Genomic DNA, 24,328 nt, shown 5'->3' with positions numbered 1-24,328 from the left:
GCCCCACAGCACTGAATCAGGATTAAAAGAAATGGCTGCTCCCACAAGACTGGATTAGGATTAAAATATGGCTTTTCTGGGGTACTTAATAGATTCAAACCAGCACAGAGGCATAGGTGTTCATTAGGATTAACAGGAATGGTTTGGGTTGAGTTTGGCAAACTGTGGCAACTACAATATATAGGTGAAGTTCGCATAAGAGTTGCCTCCAGAGTAGCCTCTTGACTCTATTTTAACTCAGCCACTGATAGCATATTTTGTTATATTTCTTTTCCCCCTTTTGGTCAGAAAGATATTGTAGGTCCCACAGTGCCGGGGTCAGGTTCATTCCTGGGAGTCATGTTCCATATTGTCAGGGAGACTTTCACCCCTGAATGTCATGTTCCATATGGGGAGAGAGTAATGATTTTCCTTGTAGAGATGGGCTTACACAGAGAGAGAGAGAGGCCACATCTGAGCAACTAAAGAGGTTTTCTGGAAGTAAAACCAAAAGAGGTTTTCTGGAAAAGTAGGCCTACCTTCTCCATAACAGAAATAAACTTCATAAGAGCAAGCCTCAAAATCAAAGCCTTGCTCTATTGGCTTGAGTGTCCCTAATGTCTAAGACATATTCTAGTTTGCAAGCTGCCGAAATGTGATATACCAGAAATGGAATTGTTTTAAAAAAGGAATTTATTAAGTTCCTAGTTTACAGTTCTAGACTATGAAAATGTCCCAATTAAAATAAGTCTACAAAAATGTCTAATTTAAGGCACCAACAAGTGCTTTCAATCAAAGGCTGATGAAATTCAGGGTTTCTCTTCTCAACAGGAAAGACACATGGCGAACATGGCAACATCTACTAGTTTTCTCTCTTGGTTTCTTGTTTCATGAAGCTTCCCTAGGGGTGTTTTCCTTTTTTATCTCCAAAGGTCTCTGGCTGGGGTGGGCTCTGTAATTCTCGTGACTCTCTCGTCATTCTCAAGCTTTCTCCAAAATGCTTCCTCTATTAAAGGATTCCAGTGAACTAATTAAGACCCAACTGGAATGGGTGGAGTCACGTCTCTTTCTAATCCAAAGTTAATACCCACAACTGGCAAGTCACAGCTCCAAGGAGATAATCTAATCAAAAGACTTCAACCTACGTTACTGAATAGGGATTAAAAGAAGCTGTTGCTCCCACAAGATTGAATTAGAGTTAGGCGTGGCTTTCCTGGGGTGCATAATCCTTTCAAGCCAGCACAAGACAGTATCAGGGGTTTCCCAATCAGTAAAGTTTAATAGTTTCTTATTTTCCTCCAGCCCCTCAGGGGACTTTGCCAATACTTTTTAATTATCTGCCCAACATACTCCTGGGATGTATCAGAGTATTACATTAAACTATATGGAATTACAAGCCCTCAGTTACTGTTTTTTAGAATATTCTTTCTGCTTCTTTCTTTCTCCCTCTGGGAGTCTACTTGATGTTGTCCCATAGGTCCCTTAAGCTCTATCCTCTTTTCATCACTCTTTTTTTCTTTCTGCTCCTTCCTCAGCCTAGATACTTTCAATTTTCCTATCTTCAAGCTGCAGATACTTTCTTCAGCCTGCTCAAATGCGCTGCTGAACCCCTCCAGTGACTTTCTCACTTCAGTTACTATATTTCCAAGCTCCAGAATTTCTGCTTGTTTCCTTTTTATAATTTTTATCTTTTAATTGATTTTGATTTTGCTCATACATTGTTTTCCTGAGCTTCTTTAACTCTTTGAGCATATTTAACACAGTTGTTTAAAAATCTTTGCACAGTACATGCAATGTTTGGGCTTCCTTAGAGTTTGTTTCTGTCCATTTATTTTCTTCCTTTGAATGGGCCATCTTTTCCTGTTTTTTTTTGTTGTTGTTGTTGTTTACGTTGCGAATTGTTGTTGAAAACTGGATATGTTAATATTATGATGTCTGGAAATCAGATTCTCCTCCTTCCTCAGAGCATGATGTTTTTCTTTTATTTTGCCAAAAGCTGTAGTAATCTATTTGAATATTTCCTTTTCCACACTATTTTTGCAACTACTGCATTCATTGTCATGTTTGGTTACTGTATTAGTTAGGGTTCTCTAGAGAAACAGAATCAACAGGGAACACTTGCAAATATAAAATTTATAAAAGTGTCTCACGTGACCGTAGGAATGCAGAGTCCAAAATCCACAGGGCAGGCTGCGAAGCTGATGACTCCAATGGATGGCCTGGATGAACTCCACAGGAGAGGCTCACCAGCCAAAGCAGGAATGGAACCTGTCTCCTCTGAGTCCTCCTTAAAAGGCTTCCCATGATTGGATTTAGCATCACTAATTGCAGAAGACACTCCCCTTTGGCTGATTACAAATGGAATCAGCTGTGGATGTAGCTGACGTGATCATGACCTAATCCTATGAAATGTCCTCATTGCAACAGACAGGCCAGTGCTTGCCCAATCAGATGAACAGGTACCACAACTTGGCCAAGTTGACACCTGTCCCTAACCACGACAGTTACTGAAATCTCTACTCCTTTAAGCTTGTGTTCAGCTAGTGCTTTTATATAGATTTCTATGAATGTCAGGACTCATTTAAAATAAGAGCCACCATTCTCAGTCTTTGCAGATTGACTCTGTGCTGAGGCACCTAGCTAGCTATGCACTGAATCTAGAGATCACCTCTAGAGCATCTAGAAGTGCTCTTCTAGAAAGTGTAGCTATTCTTCAGTCTTTTCTGAGCATACACCTTGCCCTGGGTAGGCACACAGCTTTCTAAATTCTCCAGTATCCATGGGTGCTTTTGAATGTGCTTATTTTGCAAATAAACCCTTACCAGCTTTTCCTCTTGGGCTTCAGGTGATCTATATGACACAACCAAACATTTTGCCCCAGGTACCTGTGTGTCATTTGCCTTCTGGCATTTGTGAACAATGCCACTCTTCTACCCTGAGTGAGCTCTGAAATGGGCAAGATGGAGATGAGCACTTTGCAAAATCCTTTTTAGGTAGCCTCTAGACAGGTAGGAACATACATATACAAAATGTCTACTATTCTCCCTCAGGGTCCCATATTTTTTTGTGGGCTACCATCTTCAAGAGTGCCACTGAGGTGGGGAAGAAGAGGGGCAAGGAAAAGTAAAAATACCACAGAGCTTTCCTACCATCTTCAAATTGCCTTTTTATTGATTCAGTATCTGCTTGGTTGAGGTAAATCTTTGTTTTCTAGAGCTCTGACAAAGTTAATGCTTGTTTTTTGCTTGTCTGTTTACGTGTTTTGATGCTTCTAATGGAGACAGGAGCTTGAAGCTACTAAACTGCCATCATGCTTATATCACTCAAGAAATGTTTATAATCTTAATGAGGAATATGTATAATTTTTTTATTACATGTAATTTTTCCTACTTTTTCCTAATGACATGAGTTTTTTTGTTTTTTTTTAAACAGCTTTTCTGTGGTGTAATTTATACCCTATAAAACTTACCTATTGGGCAGGCAACAGTGGCTCAGTGGCAGAGTTCTTGCCTGCCATGCTGGAGACCCAGGTTCAATTCCCAGAGCCTGCCCATGTCAAACAAACAAACAAACAAAATACACCTCACCTATTGTACTATACAATTCAATAACTTTTTAGTAGATTTATAGAATTGTGCAACCATCATCACAAACAAGTTTTAGAACATTTTCATCATCCCAAAAAATCCTTTGTGCCTGTCTGCAGTAAATCCCTGTTTGCTTTCTAGACATCTTATATCAACAGAATCATGCAATATATAGTCTTTTTTGTCTGGCTCTTTCACTAAGCATAACATTTTTGAGGTTCATCCATACAGTAGCATGTGTTAATAGTTTTCAGCCATTCTATAAATAAAACATGTTTTGTTTTCTTTACCAGTTGATGGACATCTGGATTTTTTTCCCATTTTTGTCTATTATGCACAGTACCACTATGAGCATTTGCATGTATTCATATGTTTTTATTTCTCTTGGGTAGAAATCTAGGAGTGGAAAATGCTGGGTCATGTGGAAAGTATATAATTAACATTTTAAGAAACCCAAAACTACTTTCAAAAGGGGTTGTTCTCTTGGGCCAATTAGCCCATTCATTTACCTTCTTGGTAAAAGGTCTATTCAAATCTTTTTCCCATTTTTAAACTGTTTGAGTTGCATAAGTTCTTTACATATTTTAAATACAAAAACTCCATTTTATACATATATAAAATATATATATATATACTTCATTAAATATATTTCTTGAAAAATATTTTCTCCCATTCTGTAACTATTTTCTTTTCTTTTTTTTTTTGCATGGGCAGGCACTGGGAATCGAACCTAGGTATCTGGAATGTCAGGCAAGAACTCCGTCACTGAGGCACCATCGCACCATCCTGTCTTTTCATTTTTAATGGAATATTTTTAAGATGAAACATTTTAAATTTTGATGGAATCTAATTTATCGTTTTTTATTTTATAACTGTACTTCTAAGAACTCTCTGCCTATCCCAAGTCACAAAGATTTTCTTCTAGAAAATGACAATTTTTGCTCTTACATTAAGTCTAGGATCCATTTTAAGTGATTTCTATGTATGGTATAAATTGAGGATCCACCTTCATTTTTTTTTTTTTTTTTGCATGGGTAGGTACTAGGAATTGAACCGCATGGCAGGCAAGAACTCTGCCTGCTGAGCCACCATGGCCCACCTCATGTTCATTTTATACATATTGATATTTAATGTTCTCAGCACCATTTGTTAAAAAGACAGTCATTTTTTCATTGATTTGCTTTGGTACCTGTTGGGAAGTGAACCATATCCCCCACAAAGACATCCTCATCTCCTAATCCAAGTCTATGGGTGGAAACCCATTTGCAAACAGTATCTCTGAATATGTCGAGATGAGTCTGGACGTGGACGTGAATCCACTTGTGGACAGCTTCTTCAAAGACCCTATTTAGATGAGGCCAAATTCAATAAAGCGGCCCTTAAACCATAGGACTGCAGCCCTTAGAAGAAGAAATCTAAACAGTGATACAAATTCCTGAGCAGGAGAAGTAGAAGCAAAGAGTCATAAGAAACCAGAGGATGAGGCAGATCAGAGAGAGATACAAGCCTGTACCAAAACACTACAGACTCGGAGAAAACATGGCCTACTGGGACCATGATTTTGGACCATGACAAAAATTTCTGTTGTTTAAGCCAACCAGTTTGTAGTATTTGTCATAGAAGTCCTGGTAAACTAAGACACTAAAGTACCTTTGTCAAAAATCAATTAATCAAAAATTTAAGGATTTATTTCTAGATTTCCTATTCTGTCCCATTAATCTATATGTCTATTCTCACACAAATACCACACTATCTTAATTACTATAGCTTTATATTTAGTATTGAAATCCAGCAACGTAAATCTTTCAGATCTGTTCTTTTCACATTTGTTTTGGATATTCTAGGCTCTTTACATTTCCATATATATTTTAGATTAGCTTATCAATTTCTAAAAAAAAAAAGCAGGTAGAACTCAAAGGGATTATGTTGAGCCTATAATATATATTTGGAGAGAGCTGTCACCTTAACAACATTTTTCCAAATCTTTCCAATCATGAACATGGAATACCTTTCCATTCATTTAGATTATAAATTTATGTTATTATTATTATTTTGTTTAGTAGTTTTCAGTGTATGGGTCTTACACTTTTTATGTAATCTTGTTTCTAAGTATTCTATTCATTTTGATGCTCTTGTAAAAGGAATTGTTTCCTTTATTTCACTTTTGATTGCTCATTGCTCATTTCTGGTATTCAGAAATAAAATTGATCTTTGTATACTGATCTTATATCCAGAAATCTGGATAAATTCATTTATTGGCATGAATAGATTTTGTAGATTTCATAGGATTTTCTAAGTATAGGATCATGTAATCATGAATAAAAGCATTTTTCATTTTCCATTCCATTTCAACGTCTTTCACTTTTTTCTTTCCTTACTGTACTGACTAGAACTCCCAGGACAATGTTAAACAGCAGTGATAAGAGCAAATATTCTTGCCATATTCCCAGTCTTACGGGGATTTAACAATTAAGTTAGCTGTTTTGCTTCTGCAAAAACTTCCTTCCCATAGTCAATTTAAAAATGACTAGTTCTAACTAGTAGCAGGTATGGTATAATGGAAAGAAAACAGAACTGGGAGTAAGAGCTAACGATCTTTGGTTCCATCAGTAGTCACATTACTATAGTTTGTGTGGGTTTTGGTTTTCTTATCTTTAAAATAATTTTATTTCTGCTCCAGAGTTTCCTTCCTTGCTTCTTTCCCATAGTCAATTTAAAGATTTCCTCAACTCTTATTTCCATGCCATTTTATACATACCAATATATTTTGGCAGCTCATAAAAGAATAACAGGACTGGATTTAAAGAGTTTCAAAATAAAACTGGGGGAGGACTTCCAGGAAGATGGCAGAGTAGGGTAAGCTGACTTCACCTAAGCTCTGTGGAACAAGAAAAAGGTTAAAAAATAAAATAAAATAAACAAATGGGACTGCAGTTGAAGCAGAGAGACTGGGACACAGAGAGCAGGGTGCGTGCTCTCAGTTGTGAACCCACTGGGGGCAGGCAGCACACGGGAGTGTGGGTCCCAAGGCAGCAGCGCACTCATGCACTCCAGCCTGCTACCACAGCAGGCTGGAGGGCATCCCTTGCAGGTGGCCGGAAGTTCTCAGAGAACAACAGATTTGCTTCCCCTGTGCACAGGGATTGTTGAGTTGGTGCAGTGTCTGCTTCCCACCTCTGAGGTACCTGGCTTGGGCAGAGATGGGGGTCTCCTACCCCAGAGAGAAGGTGGGGATGCAAAGTGGAGTTGATCCAACAGCCAGCTGGCAAGAGAGGCTCACAGGGGCCTGTCCTGATCCTCTTTCACACGGAGGCCGAGGAATCTCAAGCATGTGTGAAGGGACAGGCAAGCCAAGGAGGCTGCCGGAGCTGCGTGCAGCCATCTTCCTTTTTTTTTTAATGCATGGGCCAGGAACCAAACCCAAGTCTCATGCATGGCAGAATGTCTTTCTACTGCTGAACTTCCTGTGCACCCTCTTCTGCCTAGTTTTTTTCTTTCTTTCTTTCTTTTTTTTTTTGCATGGGCAGGCACCAGGAAATGAACCCGGATCTCCAGCATTGCAGGCGAGAACTCTGCCTGCTGAGCCACTGTGGCCCGCCCTCTGCCTGGTCTTTAACACACTCTCAAGTATGTTTTCTCTGGTACATGGCCAGAAGTTGAAATTGAGTCTCTCACATGACACACAGGCTTTCTACCACTGAACCATCTGTGCACCCTCTTCTGCCTAGATTTTAACAGACCCTCAAGTTTTGTTTTGTTTTTTCCATTCTTTTTCTTGTACAGTTGCCAGGAGTTGAACCCATGACTCCCACAATACAGGTAGGTTTTCTACCACTGAATCAACTGTGTACCCATTTCTGCCTGGTTTTTAATAGACCCTCAAGCATTTTTTTCTTTCTTTTGTGCATGGGCTGGGAGTCAAACCTGGGTGTCCCACATGACAGGTGGGAGTTCTGCCACAGAACCACCTGCGCATCTTTTTACCTAGCAGAACAGACCCCCAAGTAGAATTACACCCCCCTACATGAGACCCAGGTTTTCATTTGGTAGGAAAATACTGACAAAGTGCAAAAGGGAACCTTCAATGCAAAGCCAAGTAAATACAAGACTTCAGATGATAAAGGAAACCAACTCACAAAATAACCTTACTAAGATAATCAAATACCCGGAATGCCACAGAAAATCATAAACCATGTAAAGATCCAGGCAGAAGTAGTGAAGCTAAATGACCAAATCAAAACACCGGAGGGGTTTAAAGCAACTACTCAAGGATATTTATAAAGAAAAAAAGTATATCAAGAAGGCACTAGAAGACAATAAAGCAGAATTTGAAAGATTAAATAGAAAAATATCAGATCCCACAGAAATGAAAGATACTATAAACCACGTTAGAAATAAGCTAGAAACACATGACATCAGGCTCTAAGAAGCATAATGAAGAATAAGTGAGCTAAAAGACAGAACAAATGAACTAGAGAAAACTAAAGCATAAATGGAAAGAAAGACAGAAAAAATGGAGCCGGATTTCAGAGAAACAATGGACAACAAAAGGCCCAATATAAGATTTAAGAGTCATTATATAAGAACCATTAATGTCCCAGAAGGAGAAGAGAAGAGTAAAGGGAGATAAAGATTGGTTGAGGAGATAACGAGGGAAAACTTCCCAAACCTTATAAAAGACATATATATGCAAATCAAAGAGGCCCAAAGAACCCCAATATTGGGGTTCTCCAGAACATCAACTGGCCATTAGGGCACTATATCAGACTCTATTTTCATTTAGTCTCCAATGTCTTAGGACATTATATCAGACTCTACAAAGGTTCCAGAAACCGATAACCTCCAGGTGGGTCCTGGGAACAGATAAGTCCTGAAATGTAGAGGGGCCAACCTCTCCAGAACATCAACTGGCCTACTCCAAGACATATACTAATCAGACTGTCAAATGCTGAAGAGATGTCCAGAACTTAAACTTTCTGTAGCACATAATCTAACTCACACTGTCTGGAAAGGTCATTTATACAATCCAAACACAGGGAGCCCAGAATATGAATGAGGGCCTTTAATCCTGTGTAGCTTAATGTAATGCCTGGGCTCATCCCAGAGTGTATTAAACAGATAATCAGAAAGAACTGGCGAAGTCCCTTAAGGTATGGTAGAAAAAAATATGGAACTATTAAACTTTACCACCAGAGAAACCTTTGATACTGTGTCAATCACTTCAGGTATTCCCAAATCAATAAGCCACGGCTTTGATCTTCAGGCTTGCTCTTCTGAAGCTTATGTATGTAACAGAAGTGTAGCCTACCTAGAGGTATGCTTAAGAGGTTCCTGAAGACCTCTTTTGTTGCTCAAATGTGGCCTCTCTCTCTCTAAGCCCAACTCTGAAAGTGAAACCACTGCCATCCCCCCTATGTGGGACATGACATCCAGGGGTGAAAATCTTCCTGGAGGCATGGGAGATGACTCTGAGGGATAAACCTGTCCCTGGCATTGTGGGCTCAACAATGCCATCCCAGCAAAAAGGGGAAAAGAAGTGTAACAAATAAGGTCTCTTATTTGTTATAGAAAATAACAAATTTTATTTTCTATGTTATAGAAAATTTGTTTTTATTATAGAAAAAAACAAAACAAGGTGGCTGAGTTCAAGTAGAGTCGAGAGGCTACTCTGGAGGTCACTCTCACGCAAGCTTCAGTTAGACATTGCTACCTATCACAACCTGCCAAATCTCAACCAAAACCATTCCTGGAACCCTAAAGAACACCTAGGGCATTATATCAGACTCTACAAAGGTTCCAGAAACAGATAACCTCCAGGTGGGTCCCAGGAACAGATAAGTCCTGAAATGTAGAGGGGCAAACCTCTCCAGAACATCAACTATTTCTATCCACCTATGCCATATTATCAACAGCCCCTTCCAACATGAAACGTTAGAATGGGCATAGCCCAAGTATCCCTAAAGAATGGAAGAAAGATCAAAGGTGATGGTGGAGTTATACAGAGAAGGTGGGGTTTAACAAATGAGTATGAGTGCTGAATCATTATATTGATATTTCTTTTAGTCTCCAATACCTTAGAGCAGCTAGAAGTAAAAACCTGAAATTGAGAAAGTAACCCATACCAAACTACAAAATCTGTTCTACAACTAATTGTTGCGATGTGCTCTGAAATTTATTGCTTTGTTGTATACATGTTATTTTTCACAAAAGACAAAAAAAAAAAGTCAACTGTGGTGATAAGTGCACAGCTATATGATGACATTGTGAACCACTGACTTTGGATGTTTACATGGTATGTGACTATATATCAATAAAAAATAATTTAAAAAAAAGATCAAAGGAGAGGGGAGTTATAAAAAGAGTAGATAGGATTTACAAATGAGTATGACTCCTAAATCATTACATAAATATTTCATTTAGTCTCCAATGTCTTAGAGCAGCCAGAAGGAAAAACCGAAAACTATGGAAGTGTAACATACCAAACTGAAATCCGTTCTGTTGCTGTGGCGTGTTTTGAAATTTATTGCTTCTTTGTATATACGTTATTCTTCACAATAAAAAGATTTCTATAGCTGTATGTAAGGAAATAAAAACTCTCAGTCCAAAAAAAAAATGTTGAAGAGAAACAGAAAGACACGAAAGCAGCACAAGAAAAGCTGTCTACCACATACAAGGGAAACCACATAAGACTGAGTTTGAACTACTCAACAGGCATCATGGAGGAAAGAAAGCAGTGGTATGATATAGTTAAGATCCTGAAGAGAAAGGTTTCCAGGCAAGAATTCTTTATCCAGACAAGCTGTCCTTCAAAGGTAGGACACTAAAAACTAACTCGATTTTTGCGCGTTTTTTCTTAAATTTTTTTAAATTGTGAAATATATATTCAGAAAAGCAATAAATTTCCAAGTACATTTTAACAAGTAGTTAAAGAATAGATTTTAAAGTTTAAGGGTTACAGTTCCATGATTTTTCGCTTTTTTTTAAGTTGCTCTAAGACACTGGAGACCAAAAGAAGTACCATTATAGTGCTTCAGCACTCATACTCATTTGTTAAGCCGTACCTTTTCTGTATAACTCCACCATCATCATCACCTTTCATCTTTCTCCCACTCAAAGGTAGGACATTAAAAACTGAGGTAGAGATTAAAAACTTCAAAGATGAACAAAGACTGAGAAAACTAGATAAGAGACCTGCCCTACAAGAATATATTAAAGGGAGTTCTGTAGGCTGAAAAAAATAGGCAGGATAGGGAGGTCTGGAGGAGGGCACAGAATTGAAGAGCAAAGACTACCAGTACAGTTAATTTAAAGGATAAAAAGAGAGAAAGGGAAACGAACATATAAATTTATCAAATAAAAACTAAAGAATTAGATGATAAATTAAAAAACTGCTATTATCATAATAACTTTGACTATTAAGGAACTAAACTCAACAATTAAAAGATATAGACTGGCAGAATGGATTAAAAATTCATATGATTCATCTATATGCCACTTACAATAGACTTAAAATGTAAAGACATCATAAGTGGCTAAGAAGGACACTAAATATTAATAAAAGAGATAATTCACAAAGAAGAAATAACAACCATAAATGTTTATGCTTCCAAACTAGAAACTACATGAGACAAACATTGGCAAAACTGAAAAGAGCTATAGATGTTTCCACAATAAAAATGGAAGATTTCAAGACACCACTATTCTCTATAGATAGCTATAACAACCAGAGAGAGGATCAACAAGGAAATAGAGAACTTCAACAATGTGATAAATAAATTAGATCTAATAGACATAAACAGATTATTACATCCCAGGATATATAATCTTCTCTGGAACACAAGGAACATTCTTCAGTTTAGAGCATATGCAAGGACACAAAACAGGTCTTCATAAAATTAATAAGGCTGATATTATCCAAAGCATCTTCTCTGACCACAAAGGAATGAAGGTGGAAATTAACAACCACCAAAGAACCAGAACTTTCACAAATACATGGAGATTAAACAACACACTGTTAAGTAACAAGTAGGTCAAAGAGGAAATTGCTAGAGAAATCAGTAAATATTTGGAGAAGAATGAAAATGAGAATACAACTGTATTAGTTAGGGTTCTCTAGAGAAACAGAATCAACAGGGAACACTCGCAAATACAAAATTTATAAAAGTGTCTCACGTGACCGCGGAATGCAGAGTCCAAAATCCACACGGCAGGCTGTGAAGCCGACAACTCTGATGGACGGTCTGGACGAACTCCACAGGAGAGGTTCATCAGCCGAAGGAGGAAGAGAGCCTGTCTCTTCTGAATCCTCCTTAAAAGGCTTCCCGTGATTAGATTAAGCATCACTCATTGTAGAAGACACTCCCCTTTGACTGATTACAAATGGAATCAGCTGTGGATGCAGCTGACATGATCATGATCTAATTCTATGAAATGTCCTCATCACAACAGACAGGCCAGCACTTGCCCAACAAGACAAACAGGTATCACAACTTGGCCAAGCTGACACATGTCCCTGGCCATGACAACAACATATCAGAACTTATAGGATGTGGCAAAGGCAGTGCTGAGAGGAAAATTTATTGCCCTAAATGCCTGTACTTAAATAGAATAACATCCAGAACATCAACTAGTTCATTCAATCAATGACTGACTGAATCTCTTTACTTATAATTGGCGTGTTGAGATCCTTAATTTCTTCATGAATCAGTGTAGGTAGTTTGTGTATTTCTAGGAATTTGTCTAGTTTTTTGGTGTTTATTCGTTCATAGTATCCTGTTATGATTTTTTAAATTTCTATCCTATATTATCAACAGCCCCTTCCAATGTGAAAAAGTTAGAATGGGCATAGCCCAAATACCCCTAAAGAGTGGGAAAAAGATGAAAGGTGATGGTGGAGTTATACAGAAAAGGTACAGCTTAACAAATGAGTATGAGTGCTGAAGCACTATAATGGTACTTCTTTTGGTCTCCAGTGTCTTAGAGCAACTTAAAAAAAAACGAAAAATCATGGAACTGTAACCCTTAAACTTTAAAATCTATTCTTTAACTACTTGTTAAAATGTACTTGGAAATTTATTGCTTTTTTGAATATATATTTCACAATTTAAAAAAATTTAAGAAAAAAGAACGCGCAAAAATCGAGGACTTAACTGCTCACCTGGAAAAATTACAGAAAGAGCAGCAAACTAATCCCAAAGAAAATAGACAAAGAGAAATAACAAAAATTAAAGCAGAAATAAAGGAACTGGAGAATAAAAAACAATAGAAAGTAGCAACAAAACCAAAAGTTGGTTCTATGAGAAATTTAATAAAATCAATGGATCCCTAGATAGGCTGACCAAGAAAAAAATAAGATGTAAATAAACAAAATCAGAAATGAGAGAGAGATTGTACGATGGATCCTGAAGAAATTAAAAAAATCATAACAGGATACTATGAACAAATAAACACCAAAAAACTAGACAAATTCCTAGAAATACACAAACTACCTACACTGATTCATGAAGAATTTAAGGATCTCAACAAACCAATTACAAGTAAAGAGATTCAATCAGTCATTGAAAATCCTCCTACAAAGAAAAGCACAGGACCAGATGGCTTCATAGGGGAATTTTACCAAACATTCCAAAAGAACTAATACTAAACCTACTCAAACTATTTCAAATAACTGAAGCAAAAGAAAAGGTACCTAACTCATTTTATGATGCTAACATCACTCTAATGCCAAAACCTGATACAGGTGCTACAAAAAAGGAAAACTACAAACCAATCTCCCCAGTGGGCATAGATGCAAAAATTCTCAACAAAGTACTAGGAAATCAAATCCAGTGATACATTAAAAAGAATTATGTATCATGACCAAGTGGGGTTTATATCAGGAATGCAAGGGCGGTTCAACATAAGAAAATCAATCAATGTGTTACAGCACATAAATCGAAAGGAAAAAGTCACATGACCAAATTGATTGATGCCAAAAAAACATTTAACAAAATTCAGCATCCTCTTCTGATAAAAACATTTCAAACAGTAGGAATCAAGGAAATTTCCTCAATATCATAATAGGCATATATTTAAAATCCATAGCAAGCATTATACTTAACAGTGAGAAATTAAAAGCATTCCCCCTATATCAGGAACAAGTCAAGGATACCCACTGTCACCACCATTATTCAACATTGTACTAGAAGTCCTAACTAGAGGAATTAGGCAGGAGAAAGAAAGAAAATGCATCCAAATGGGAAAGGAAGAAGTAAAACTTTCATTATTTGCAGATGACCTGATCCTATACTTGGAAAACCCTGAGAAATCCATAAGAAAGCTTCTTGAGTTAATAAACAAATTCAGTAAAGTAGTGAGAAACAAAATTAATGTAAAATAATCAGTAATATTTCTATACACAGGTAATGGTCTAACTGAGGAGATAATAAAGGAAAATATTCCATTCAAAATAGTACCAAAAAAACAAATATCTAGGAACAAGCTTAACCAGGGTGTCAAGGTCCTGTACACAGAAAACTATAAAACACTGCTTAAAGAAATCAAAGAAGATCTTAATAGATGGATAGGAGGATTCAGTGTCATTATGATGTCAATTCTACCCAAGCTGATCACAGTTTCAATGCAATTCCAATCAAAATTTGAACAACCTACTTTGAAGACTTAATTTATTTGGAAGGGAAAGAGTCCTCAAATAGCTAAAATTATCCTAAAAAGAAAGAACAAAGTGGGAGGACTAATATTTTCTACTTTAAACCTTATTATAAAGCCACAATGGTCAAAATAACATTGTACTAGCACAAACATAGAAGGTTTGACCAATGGAATCGAATAGAGAGTGTAAAGATAGACCACAAAATATATGGCAACTGATTATTATAAAGCCACCAAATCCACTGAACTGGTACAGAATAATCTTTTCAATAAATGGGTGTGGGAGAACTGGATATCAATAGCCAAAAGAATGAAAGAGGCCCTGACCTTACACCTCATACAAAAATTAATTCAAAATGGATCAAAGATCATAAGAACCAATACCATAAAACCCCTAGAAGAAAATATACGGAAACATCTTGAAGACCTAGTAATAGGAGGTAGCTTCTTAAACTTTACACCCAATGCATAAACAATGAAAAAAAAAAAAAGATAAATGGGAACTCCTTAAAATCAAATGTCTCTAAGTATAGAACTGCCATATGATCCAGCAATACCACTGCTAGGTATCTATTCAGAGGACATGAAGGCAAGGACACACTGGACATCTGCACGCCAGTGTTTATAGCAGCATTATTTACAACTGCCAAGAGATGGAAACACTCCAAATGTTCATGAACAGATGAGTGGCTAAACAAGCTGTGGTATATACATATAATGGAATATTACACAGCCATAAGACAGAATAAAGTCATGAAGCATGTAACAACATGGATGGAACCTGAGGACGTTTTGCTGAGTGAGATAAGCCAGAAACAAAAGGACAAATACTGTATGGTCTCACTGATATGAAATGATAACATTAACATTAATGAATGAACTTGGAGAATTTCGGTTAAGAACAGAGGTCATCAGGAGATAGAAATAGAGCAGAGATTGGGTTATTGGAGCTTAAGGGATACAGATGGTGCACAGGACTGATTGTAAAACTTCAGAAACAGATAGCACAATACTACCTGATAATAGTATAATAATGTAAGAACACTAAATGAAGCTGAATGTGAGAATGATAGAGGGAGGAGGGCTGAGGGGGCACAAAGGAAACCAGAAGTAAACATAGATGATAAAGACTGAGATGGTATAATCTAGGAATGCCTAGAGTGTACAATGACAGCGACTAACTGTGCAAATTTAAAATGATTTTGCATGAAGAAGTACAAAGCAATGTCAATATTGCAAGGTGTTGAAAACAGATAGTTGTTCATATTTTAAAAATTCAATTTCTGTGTCAGCCTAAGCAAGAAATGTTTATTTGATACAAAATTGATATTTTCACAAGTGCATTTCCTAATTTAATTTATATGGACAGTTTAATTGAACACCATAATTACATGGAACCTTGAATAGGGCATGAGATTTTGTAGGTTTATCAGGTTAGTGTGATGCCCCGATAAATCCCAGAGTGATCTGAACAATGAATAAAGAAGTATTTGTCAAGTCCCCTTTGGGGAATGGGGAGAAAAGGGGAAAATTCAACTTCCCCCTTTGGAGAATTCCTGATATTCTCACAAGCAGTGAGGACAACCAAATCAATAGGCCAAGTCCACAATCTTGGGGTTTGCCCTAATGAAACTTATCCCACAAAGGATAAGCTAAGCCTACTTAAAAGTAGGCCTAAGGGTCACCCCAGAAAAAGTGTTTCATGGCTCAGATGTGGCCTATATCTCTCTGCGCCAACATGGCAGGTGAACTCACTGCCTACCCCTCTCTACATGGGACATGACTCACAGGGGTATAAATCTCACTGGCAATGTGGGACAGAAATCCTAGAATGAGCTGGGACTCAGCATCAAGGGATTGAGAAAACCTTCTCGACCAAAAGGGAGAAGAAATGAGACAAAATAAAGTGTTAGTGGCTGAGAGATTTCAAACAGAGTTGAGAGGTTATCCTGGAGTTATTCTTACACATTATATAGGTATTCCCTTTTTAGTTTATGGTGTATTAGAGTGACTAGAGGGAACTACCTGAAACTACAGAGTTGTGTTGCAGTAGCCACATTTCATGAAGATGACTGTATAATGATACAGCTTTTGTAACGTGACTATGTGATTGTGAAAACCTTGTGTCTGATGCTTCTTTTATCTATGGCATGGACAGATGAGTAAAAATATGGATTAAAAGTAAATAAATAATAGAGGTAACAAAGATTAAAAGGAGTAGATTGAAATACTGGTGGTCAATGAAAGGGAGTGGTAAGAGCTATGGCATGTATGAGCTTTTTCTTTTTTCTTTATTTTGCTGGAGAGATGCAAATGCTCAAAAAGATGAGCATGGTGATGAACACACACACACAAATGAATAGATAATCCAGAGCAAAAGAAGTTAGAGCCAAAAACTTATATTGTGCAACTTCAGTTATCTAAAGTTAAAAAAAAGGCAGAACTCAACTATAAGGCTCAAGGATGTGTCTTGGGTGATAAAACTGGAAAGAAAGTAAGGAAGTAATAACCATAAAAATCGGGAGAGTCATCAAGAGATTGAGAAAACCTTCTTGATTAAAAAGGGGGAGAGAGAAATGAGAAAAATGACGTGTCAGTGGCTGAGAGATTTCAAACAGAGTTGAGGGATTATCCAGAGTCGAGGGGTAAGAATAACTTTACGCATTATATAGATATCTCTTTTCAGTTTATGGTGCATTTGAGTGCCAAAAGGGAAGCATGTGAAACTGTAGAGCTGTGTTCCACTAGCCTTGCTCCTTGAAGATATGACGATGTAACATTTACAATGTCACTGTGTGATTGTGAAAACCTTGTGTCTGATGCTCCCTTTATCTAGGGTATGGACAGATGAGTAAAAAATATGGATTAAAAAATAAACAAATAATAGGGGGAACAAAGGTTAAAATATATTGGATAGATGGAAATACTAGTGGTCAATGAGACAGAGGGATAAAGGGTATGGTATGTATGAGTTTTTTCTTTTTTCTTTTTATTTCTTTGTCTGGAGTAATGCAAATGTTCTAAAAAATGATCATGGTGATGAACATACAACTATGTGATGATATTATGAGCCACCGATTGTATACCATGCATGGAATGTTTGTATGCTAAGAATGTTTGTGTTTGTATGTTGTTTTCTCAATAAAAATTTTTTTAAAAAAATCAAATGCTTCTGTGCCTCAAAGGACTTTGTCAAAAAGGTGAAGAGCCAGCCAACTCAATGGGAAATTTTAATTGGAAATCACATATAGGATAAAAGCTTGATATCCTGCATACATAAAGAAATTATACAACTCAACAACAAAAGAGCAAACAACCCAATTATAAAATGGACAAAGGAAATGAATAGACACTTTTCCGAAGAACAAATACAAATGGCTAAAAAGCACATGAAGAAAAAATAGAAGAAAAAAGAAATAAAAACTTTAAAAAGCACATGAAGAGATGGTCATCTTCATTAGCTATAAGAGAAATGCAAATCAAGATAACAATGAGATATCAACTCATACCTGTAAGAACGGCTGCTTTTAAACAAATAGAAAACTACCAATGTTGGAGAGGATGTGGAGAAAGTCGAACACTTATTCACTGTTGGTGGAATGTGTAATGGTACAGCAATTATGGAAAACAGTTCGGTGATTACTCAGAAAACTAAATATTGAGATGCCCTATGATCCAGCAATACCAATACTCGGTATTGGTATTCAAAGCGGCACGATTCATAATTGCCAAAATATGAAACAATCCAAGTGCCCATCAACAGATAAGTGAATAAATAAGATGTAGTATATGCAGTAAGAAGAAATGAGGTCCTGAATCATATGACAACATGGGTGAACCTGGAGGACATAATGTTAAGTGAAATAAATCAGACACAAATGGTTAGATACTGCATAACCTCACTATTACGACTCTGGTAATGATAATCTCGGAGGTTTGCTTACACTGTAGAAAACAGAGAACCTAGAGTTGTACACAGTATCTAGAGATGGAAGAAAGGTTACCCAATGAAGCCAAACTCAAATGTAAGGAATGGATAGAAGTGATGGCAATTAGTGGAGTTATAAGTAACACAGCTGTACTGAAGGTGAGTATGACTGAAAGGGGATGTATAATTCCATGTATCCCGCCAATTATCTCTACAATTACAAATAATTTCTCACATGAACAACTTCAAAGGTTTGATCTTCTACAAAGAGTCAATAATAGAGGGGTACAGGAGGAAAACTAAATTGCATGCTATGGCCAACAGTTAACAGAAAGACATCAACAGGATCACAGCAATACCAGGGGTAAATAATTGTGGGGAGTGGGGACAAGAGATTAGGGGAAGTTCTGATTTGATATTGGGTAAGGCTGTGTTTATAGGTCCTCTGTCTCTCTGTACCAGTGAAAAATTGTCTAAAATTGACAGTGCTGTTGATTTTACAACCAAATGAGGACACTGTAAGACATGGTTTGTTTATTTTGGACATTATCCATGATGCCCAATGGATGCCCTATAGGCTGAAAGGTGCAATGAATGAAAAGCTGAAAGAACTGTGATATATATATATCATTATATATATATATAATGAACTACTGTGCAGCTACAAAAAAGGACACCATGAGGCATGCAACAAACTGAATGAACCTTGGGGACAGTGCGTTGTACAAAATAAGCCATAAACAAAAGAACAAATATGCGATGGTCTCTTTCAGAAAATGCAAGAAAATTGGACCCTAGATTGTAAGCTCTTATAGCAGCCACACTTAGTTCAAAGTTGTAAGCTGAATTTCTAGATTCTGAGACACTGAATTATATGTGCTAAGTTGGTATTTCCTTGGAACTTTGAGAACCTCTGTGACACCTAAAGCTCAGAAATGGAGTTTCCCAACAGTGAAAGTTCACGTTGATACACACAATAACAGTTAAAGTAACCAAAAAACTGATCAGGTTTCAATTAGAGATAAAAACAAAGCCCGTCTGGCTGGGACTGAGGTAAATCAGAACACAGCGTAAGAGATGATAGTATATGTACGCCAGAGCTTTACCTACTGTATGAGACCAAAGACAGAGAGGTCTACTGTATCTATACCTAAATGTTCCTAACACACAATTTAAATCAACCTATCTGGAGAGCTCATTTAAACAGCCTAAAACTCATGGAACTCAGAATGGGAGTAAAGCCTTGTAATGCTGTATAGCTTAATGTAATACCCAGATACATCTCAGACTGGGCTGATAATTAAAGAGTATTCATAGAGTCCTTTGAAGGACCACAGATAAAAATATGGAACTATTAAACTTTCTTATCTGGCATTTTCTCAAACATTGGGGTCTCCCCCCAAAATAGGCCAAGCCCATGATTTTGAGGCTTGCCCTTATGAAACTTATTTCTGTAGTGGAGAAGCTGAGACTACATCTATAATGAGGAAACCTCTTTGGTTACTCAGGTGTGGCCTCTCTCTCTCTCTAAGCCCAGCTCTGCAAGGAAAACCATTACCCTCCCCACTACGTGGGGACGTGACATTCAGGAGTGAAAGACCCCCTGAAAACGTGGTCATGACTCCAGGGAATGAGTCTGGTACTGACATTGTGGGATCGATAACATCTTTCTGAACAAAAGGGGAAAAGGCTTGTAACAAAATAGGACATCGATGGCTAAGAATGTTAAAATAGTGTCGAGAGGCTATTCTGGAGGCTACAATTACACAAACTTCAGCTAGACATTGCTAATAACTGTGGCTTGCCAAACCCCAACCAACATCATTACAGTTAACTCTTAAGAACATTTAGGACTCAGAGAATTGTGTAAAAGTTAAATGGCACTAAGTTTATTTTCCTGAAACTTATATTTTCCAGAGGGTTCCTAGGCCAGGTAAATCCTGAAACCCAGTAGGACCAGCCTCTCCAAGATTATCAACTAATTATATCCCCCTATCCCTTATTGTTGACACCCCTTATCAACATGAAAAAGTTAGAATTGGCATTGCCCATAGGTCCCTGCAGACTAGGAGAAGGAGTTATAAGAGAGGAAACAGGATTTAACAAATCAGTATGACTGCTGAATCACCATATTATAATTTCTTTTTGCCTCCAGTGTTTTGGAGCAGCTAAAAGGAAAAATCTGAAATAGTGGAATGGTAACCAATAATAAACTGATACCTGTTCTGTAACTTTACGTGTTACTTTGAAAATTGTTTTTTCTTTCTTTTCTTTGTATGTATATTTTATAATTTAAAAATTTTTAAAACTAAAAAATAAATAAAACTGGGGGATTTAGTCACCCCAACCCCATCTCCCAGCAACATAAATAATTTAAGCCTGCACAAAATTTGTGAAAAGTTAGCCAGGTACCCTGTAGTTCAAATAGCTTTCTAATTGATTGGCCCATAAAAGGAATGAACCAGAACAATGGTGGTGAAATGTATTTCACCAAAGAGATTTAAATGTCCAAGTTCAATCAATATTATTTAGAAATCAGGAAAATGAATAAAACAAACTATTAAATTGGACTGCCACCATCTAAAAAAAAAAAATTAATGGAAGGTTGCAGCAAATCTTAAAGAGGTCCAAAAAGCAATAGTGTGCCACCATTTATTCAGTACCTTTCAAGGAAGTGAGAACCTGAACAGGTAGATCTAAGTATCAAAGTCAACAGATCATTGTTTTTAGAGACAAGGATGTTTCTTTAGTCTTTTCCACATCTTTCAGATTACCCAAACACATCTGGTTACCAAACAACCCTTCCAAACCAAATCTGCTTCTCCATACATCCTGGCCCCATAATCCTAACTGGAATATTACAAATACTACAAATTTAATCCTTTCCTTCCCCTTTTATAAAGTCATAAATTGGCATTCTGATTTATACATCAGTTTCTGGTGGTTTGGTTAGTATGAAAAAATTTCCAAAGAATCTGTTCACTTCTAAGAACAGTGTAAAAAACTTTATGAATCTAAAAAATTTAAGACCATATGCCAAACCTGCAACTGAAAACAATGGGAGCCCAGATTGCTACCAGGTCACAAGTAGATCTGGCTTATACAGTTAAAAAACAAACACAAACCCTTTTTAAAATTTCAATATTTTACTTAAGAAAAAGCAAATTTTCAGCTTCTCTTGAAATACCCAAAACTCTGGCAATGCTGGGCCTGCATTATAATCATATGGCAAAAACGGGCCATAGCCACATTTATATGGGACAATTGCGTCCCAATTTCTTATAGCCTCAATCACTCCTCTGTTTTCCTCAATGCTAAGGCCAAATGTCAATTACCATTTATCATTTTATTTATACTTGCTTTCTCATACACTTCAAAAATTAAAGCATGCCATTCTTGCTGGATAAGAACTGAGAGTTCAGACAAAGAAAAATAAGTACACTCCACTCTACACTTTAATGCAGTAAAACAAAGCTAGGATCAAAGATATCAATTTACCTTAATCTGAGTCTGTTCGATTGACTTTTCCCATATCTGTTGATCATACGCTCCAATCTGAAATAGAGTGCAGTCTATTTAAAATGCAAAAGAAATCCTTATATTTATGTCAATCCTCGAAAAGTAAAAAAACTAGTATCAGTATATGGAAAATGTTTGTGCTTCTCAGAGTTTTAGTATAATATTGTCAAGGACTGTTTCCTTAAAAATTCTAAAAGAGCTGGATCTAAAAATAAGTTTAAAAGCAAGGCTCAAAGTATTTCAAATTAAATAGTACTTTAAAAGATATTTCCACTTCTTAAGGAAAATGTCAAAAGGAAAACTAGAGAGGAATAAAAGGCAATGACACAAATTCACAAAGTCAGAACTTGGAGTTTAGTTTACCAGCGGATGGGGTAGGGGTAGGGAACTAGGAATTATGGCTTAAAATGTACAGTTTCTATTTGGGACGATGGGAATTTAAAAAAATAATAAAAAGGCAACGACAGCTCAAATACAGGTTCTACGTCCTTAAAAAACTGCGGTTTGATCAGAAGCAAACTAAAAGCATTTGCCTTGGCGCTGTGTATGCAACTCGGAAAAGGGAGGTGACCTGAAAATCTCATTCAGGGACCTGGAACTGGGTTTAAACGACATAATGACATGGCCATCGGTTTTCCCCCATCTATATTGAAATATATAGAGTACCTGGCACTACCAAACTCAGAGAAAAGTAACATGATATTCTTTCTGGGGGCTTTTTGCAGGAACTACACTTCACAAATAAAAAAGCACTAACATTACCTTCTTCTGGTACCATGATATAGCATCTCTCTCATTTGAGGCCATCTGTGTCTCGAGCCAGGGAATGGGATTTCACTGAAAATGAAGGAAAACCAGTCGGTGAGTTCGGTTGCTGTGAAGCACTCTCCCAGTTTGGGTAGGTCGAAAACCGCTTCTCCCAGCCCCTCCTTGAGCAACTGTCTGTCTCTGGCTGTCTGCCAGGGAAAAGAAATCAAGACACCTGGCGCAGTGAGACCGGAGACACCTCTGCGATATATTTTGCATGTGTTTTTGGATGCAGGGAAGGGGGAGGGGAGGAGAGGTCGCTGGGGCTAACTTGCACCCTCCGTCCCCGGTCCCCAGCGCCCGGCTCTCACCTGGTGCCCGCAGTCCCTAAGACTGCCGGCCAGGATCTCCTTCCTTAGTGGCCCCCGCCTAGCGGTGGGGTCGGGGGCGAGGCGGAGAGGCCTGCAGCCTGCATCTTTCCCGGGAGGCAAAGACGCCGGCGGGGCCGTTACCATGGAGACGGCGGAGCGAGCCCAGCTCCCAGAGGGCAGTCTGCTCCCACAGAAACCGCGCCCCCCAAAGCCAGACCCCTGGGCGACTGAAAACTAAGCAAAAAAATGAGGTAGGGAAAGGTTTAAAAAGTGAAAAGGCTCTTGGCTAGGCCGCTAGTGCCTACGGCAACTGCAAAAGACTTCGCGCCCGGCCGGAAAAGGCAGGTGCAAAGGCGGAGTCTGCGGGGCAGCTGCGGTGGGCGGGCGCTCGTCCTCGCTGGGCCGGCACGGGCCGGGCTGTGACTCAGCGGGCCGAGTCGGGCGGGCGGGCGGGCGCGGCGCGGCAGTCTCGCACGTAGTCGGCGCGCGGCTTCCGCTTTCCGGGTTTCCCTGCGAAGGTGGCTCCGCCCCTGGAGGGGCTGCCCGCCGAGCCTCGGCCAGACCCGGGCTGGAGCGGTTGGGAAGCCGCTCTGCGATCCTTGGCCAGGGGCAGCTTCCAACACGTTCAGATCGCTCTTCAGGTCCCAGGCTAAAAGTCCGTTTCTCAGAAACGATTTTACCATCCATCGACCTAACGGACGTCTGCCCCATTATTCTCCTATTTCCCGTTCACTTCTTTGTGACACTTAGCGGTCTATAGATGTGTCCAATTATTTAATAGTTGTCTTCCCCAGGGTATTGTGGGATCCATGAGATCAGAGATTCGGGCCTAGGACGAACTTGGCACACAGGTTCTCAGTATTTGTTGAATAAACGAATATTTGCCTGAATTTACACCGCGCTGTGTGCTAAGGGCCTGGCGGTCTGCGATGTAATGACCCCTTCTCCCGCCTCCCAACAGCTCTGGGACTTAAGCCTTCTGGTAAGGCCCGGAGCAGTCAGAGGGGCCTTTTTCCAAATAAGGGTAAGGGAAGGTGGCGGCGGTCGAGTCTTAGTTTAACTTAACAGTAGGTTAAATCTTGAAGCAAGCTGATGGAGGCCACGAGAAAGGAACAGCTGCTCCCAAAGCTTAATATTTAGTACGTTAATAGAGTTTTTAAGCCATGTTCCTCCTCCCCTAAAAACCTTTCCTGCGGCTAACGGAGCACTGTGGCCATTCGCCTGATTCACGGCAGTATCCCTCCTTGTCCAGGCTGTAGCGATTGGGCCCTGATTAGAATAGCTACCACTTGAGAAGCTTTAAGACGTGCGATGCTAAATGTTTTACAGACATTACTTCTTAGAAACTATAAAATGGGTGGCAGTTGGACGTCATCCTCATAACTGATTCAGAAAATAAAGTAACTCACGCACAGGACTAATTGATTTTTAATCTCATTGTTTCACCTAGACTTAATGTTTTATATTTCCTGTGTTGGTAGTAGTTTCTTTTATGCTTTTGCTTAACAACTTTTCCCTTACTTAAAGCTAAACATTACAATTCTGTT

The 24,328-nt window shown here is 38.3% G+C and overlaps 1 protein-coding gene across 4 annotated transcripts in view; it reads right to left on the bottom strand.

The window, feature by feature from the left end:
* The window catches only part of PHTF1 (putative homeodomain transcription factor 1), a 140,669-nt gene extending 117,478 nt beyond the window's left edge, over positions 1-23,191 (bottom strand). For 2 of the 4 annotated variants that reach the window (XM_077119830.1, XM_077119831.1), the window contains exons 1-2: positions 22,426-22,466; positions 21,643-21,699 (exon numbers count right to left, since the gene is read on the bottom strand). Coding sequence is in view for 2 of the 4 variants with exons in the window: in XM_077119828.1 (XP_076975943.1) it covers positions 21,643-21,699; positions 22,426-22,470 (102 nt within the window). In the remaining 2 variants the exon portion in view is untranslated. Of the gene's footprint in view, positions 1-21,642; positions 21,700-22,425; positions 22,501-22,781 lie in introns of those variants that run through there. The other 2 variants (XM_077119828.1, XM_077119829.1) reach the window with 2 other exon arrangements.
* Between the last annotated feature and the right edge of the window lie 1,137 nt (positions 23,192-24,328).

The sequence above is a fragment of the Tamandua tetradactyla genome, chromosome 11 (genome assembly GCF_023851605.1).
Source record: "Tamandua tetradactyla isolate mTamTet1 chromosome 11, mTamTet1.pri, whole genome shotgun sequence".
Taxonomy (NCBI): Eukaryota; Metazoa; Chordata; class Mammalia; order Pilosa; family Myrmecophagidae; genus Tamandua; species Tamandua tetradactyla.
This window is presented reverse-complemented; position numbering and strand designations above follow the sequence as displayed.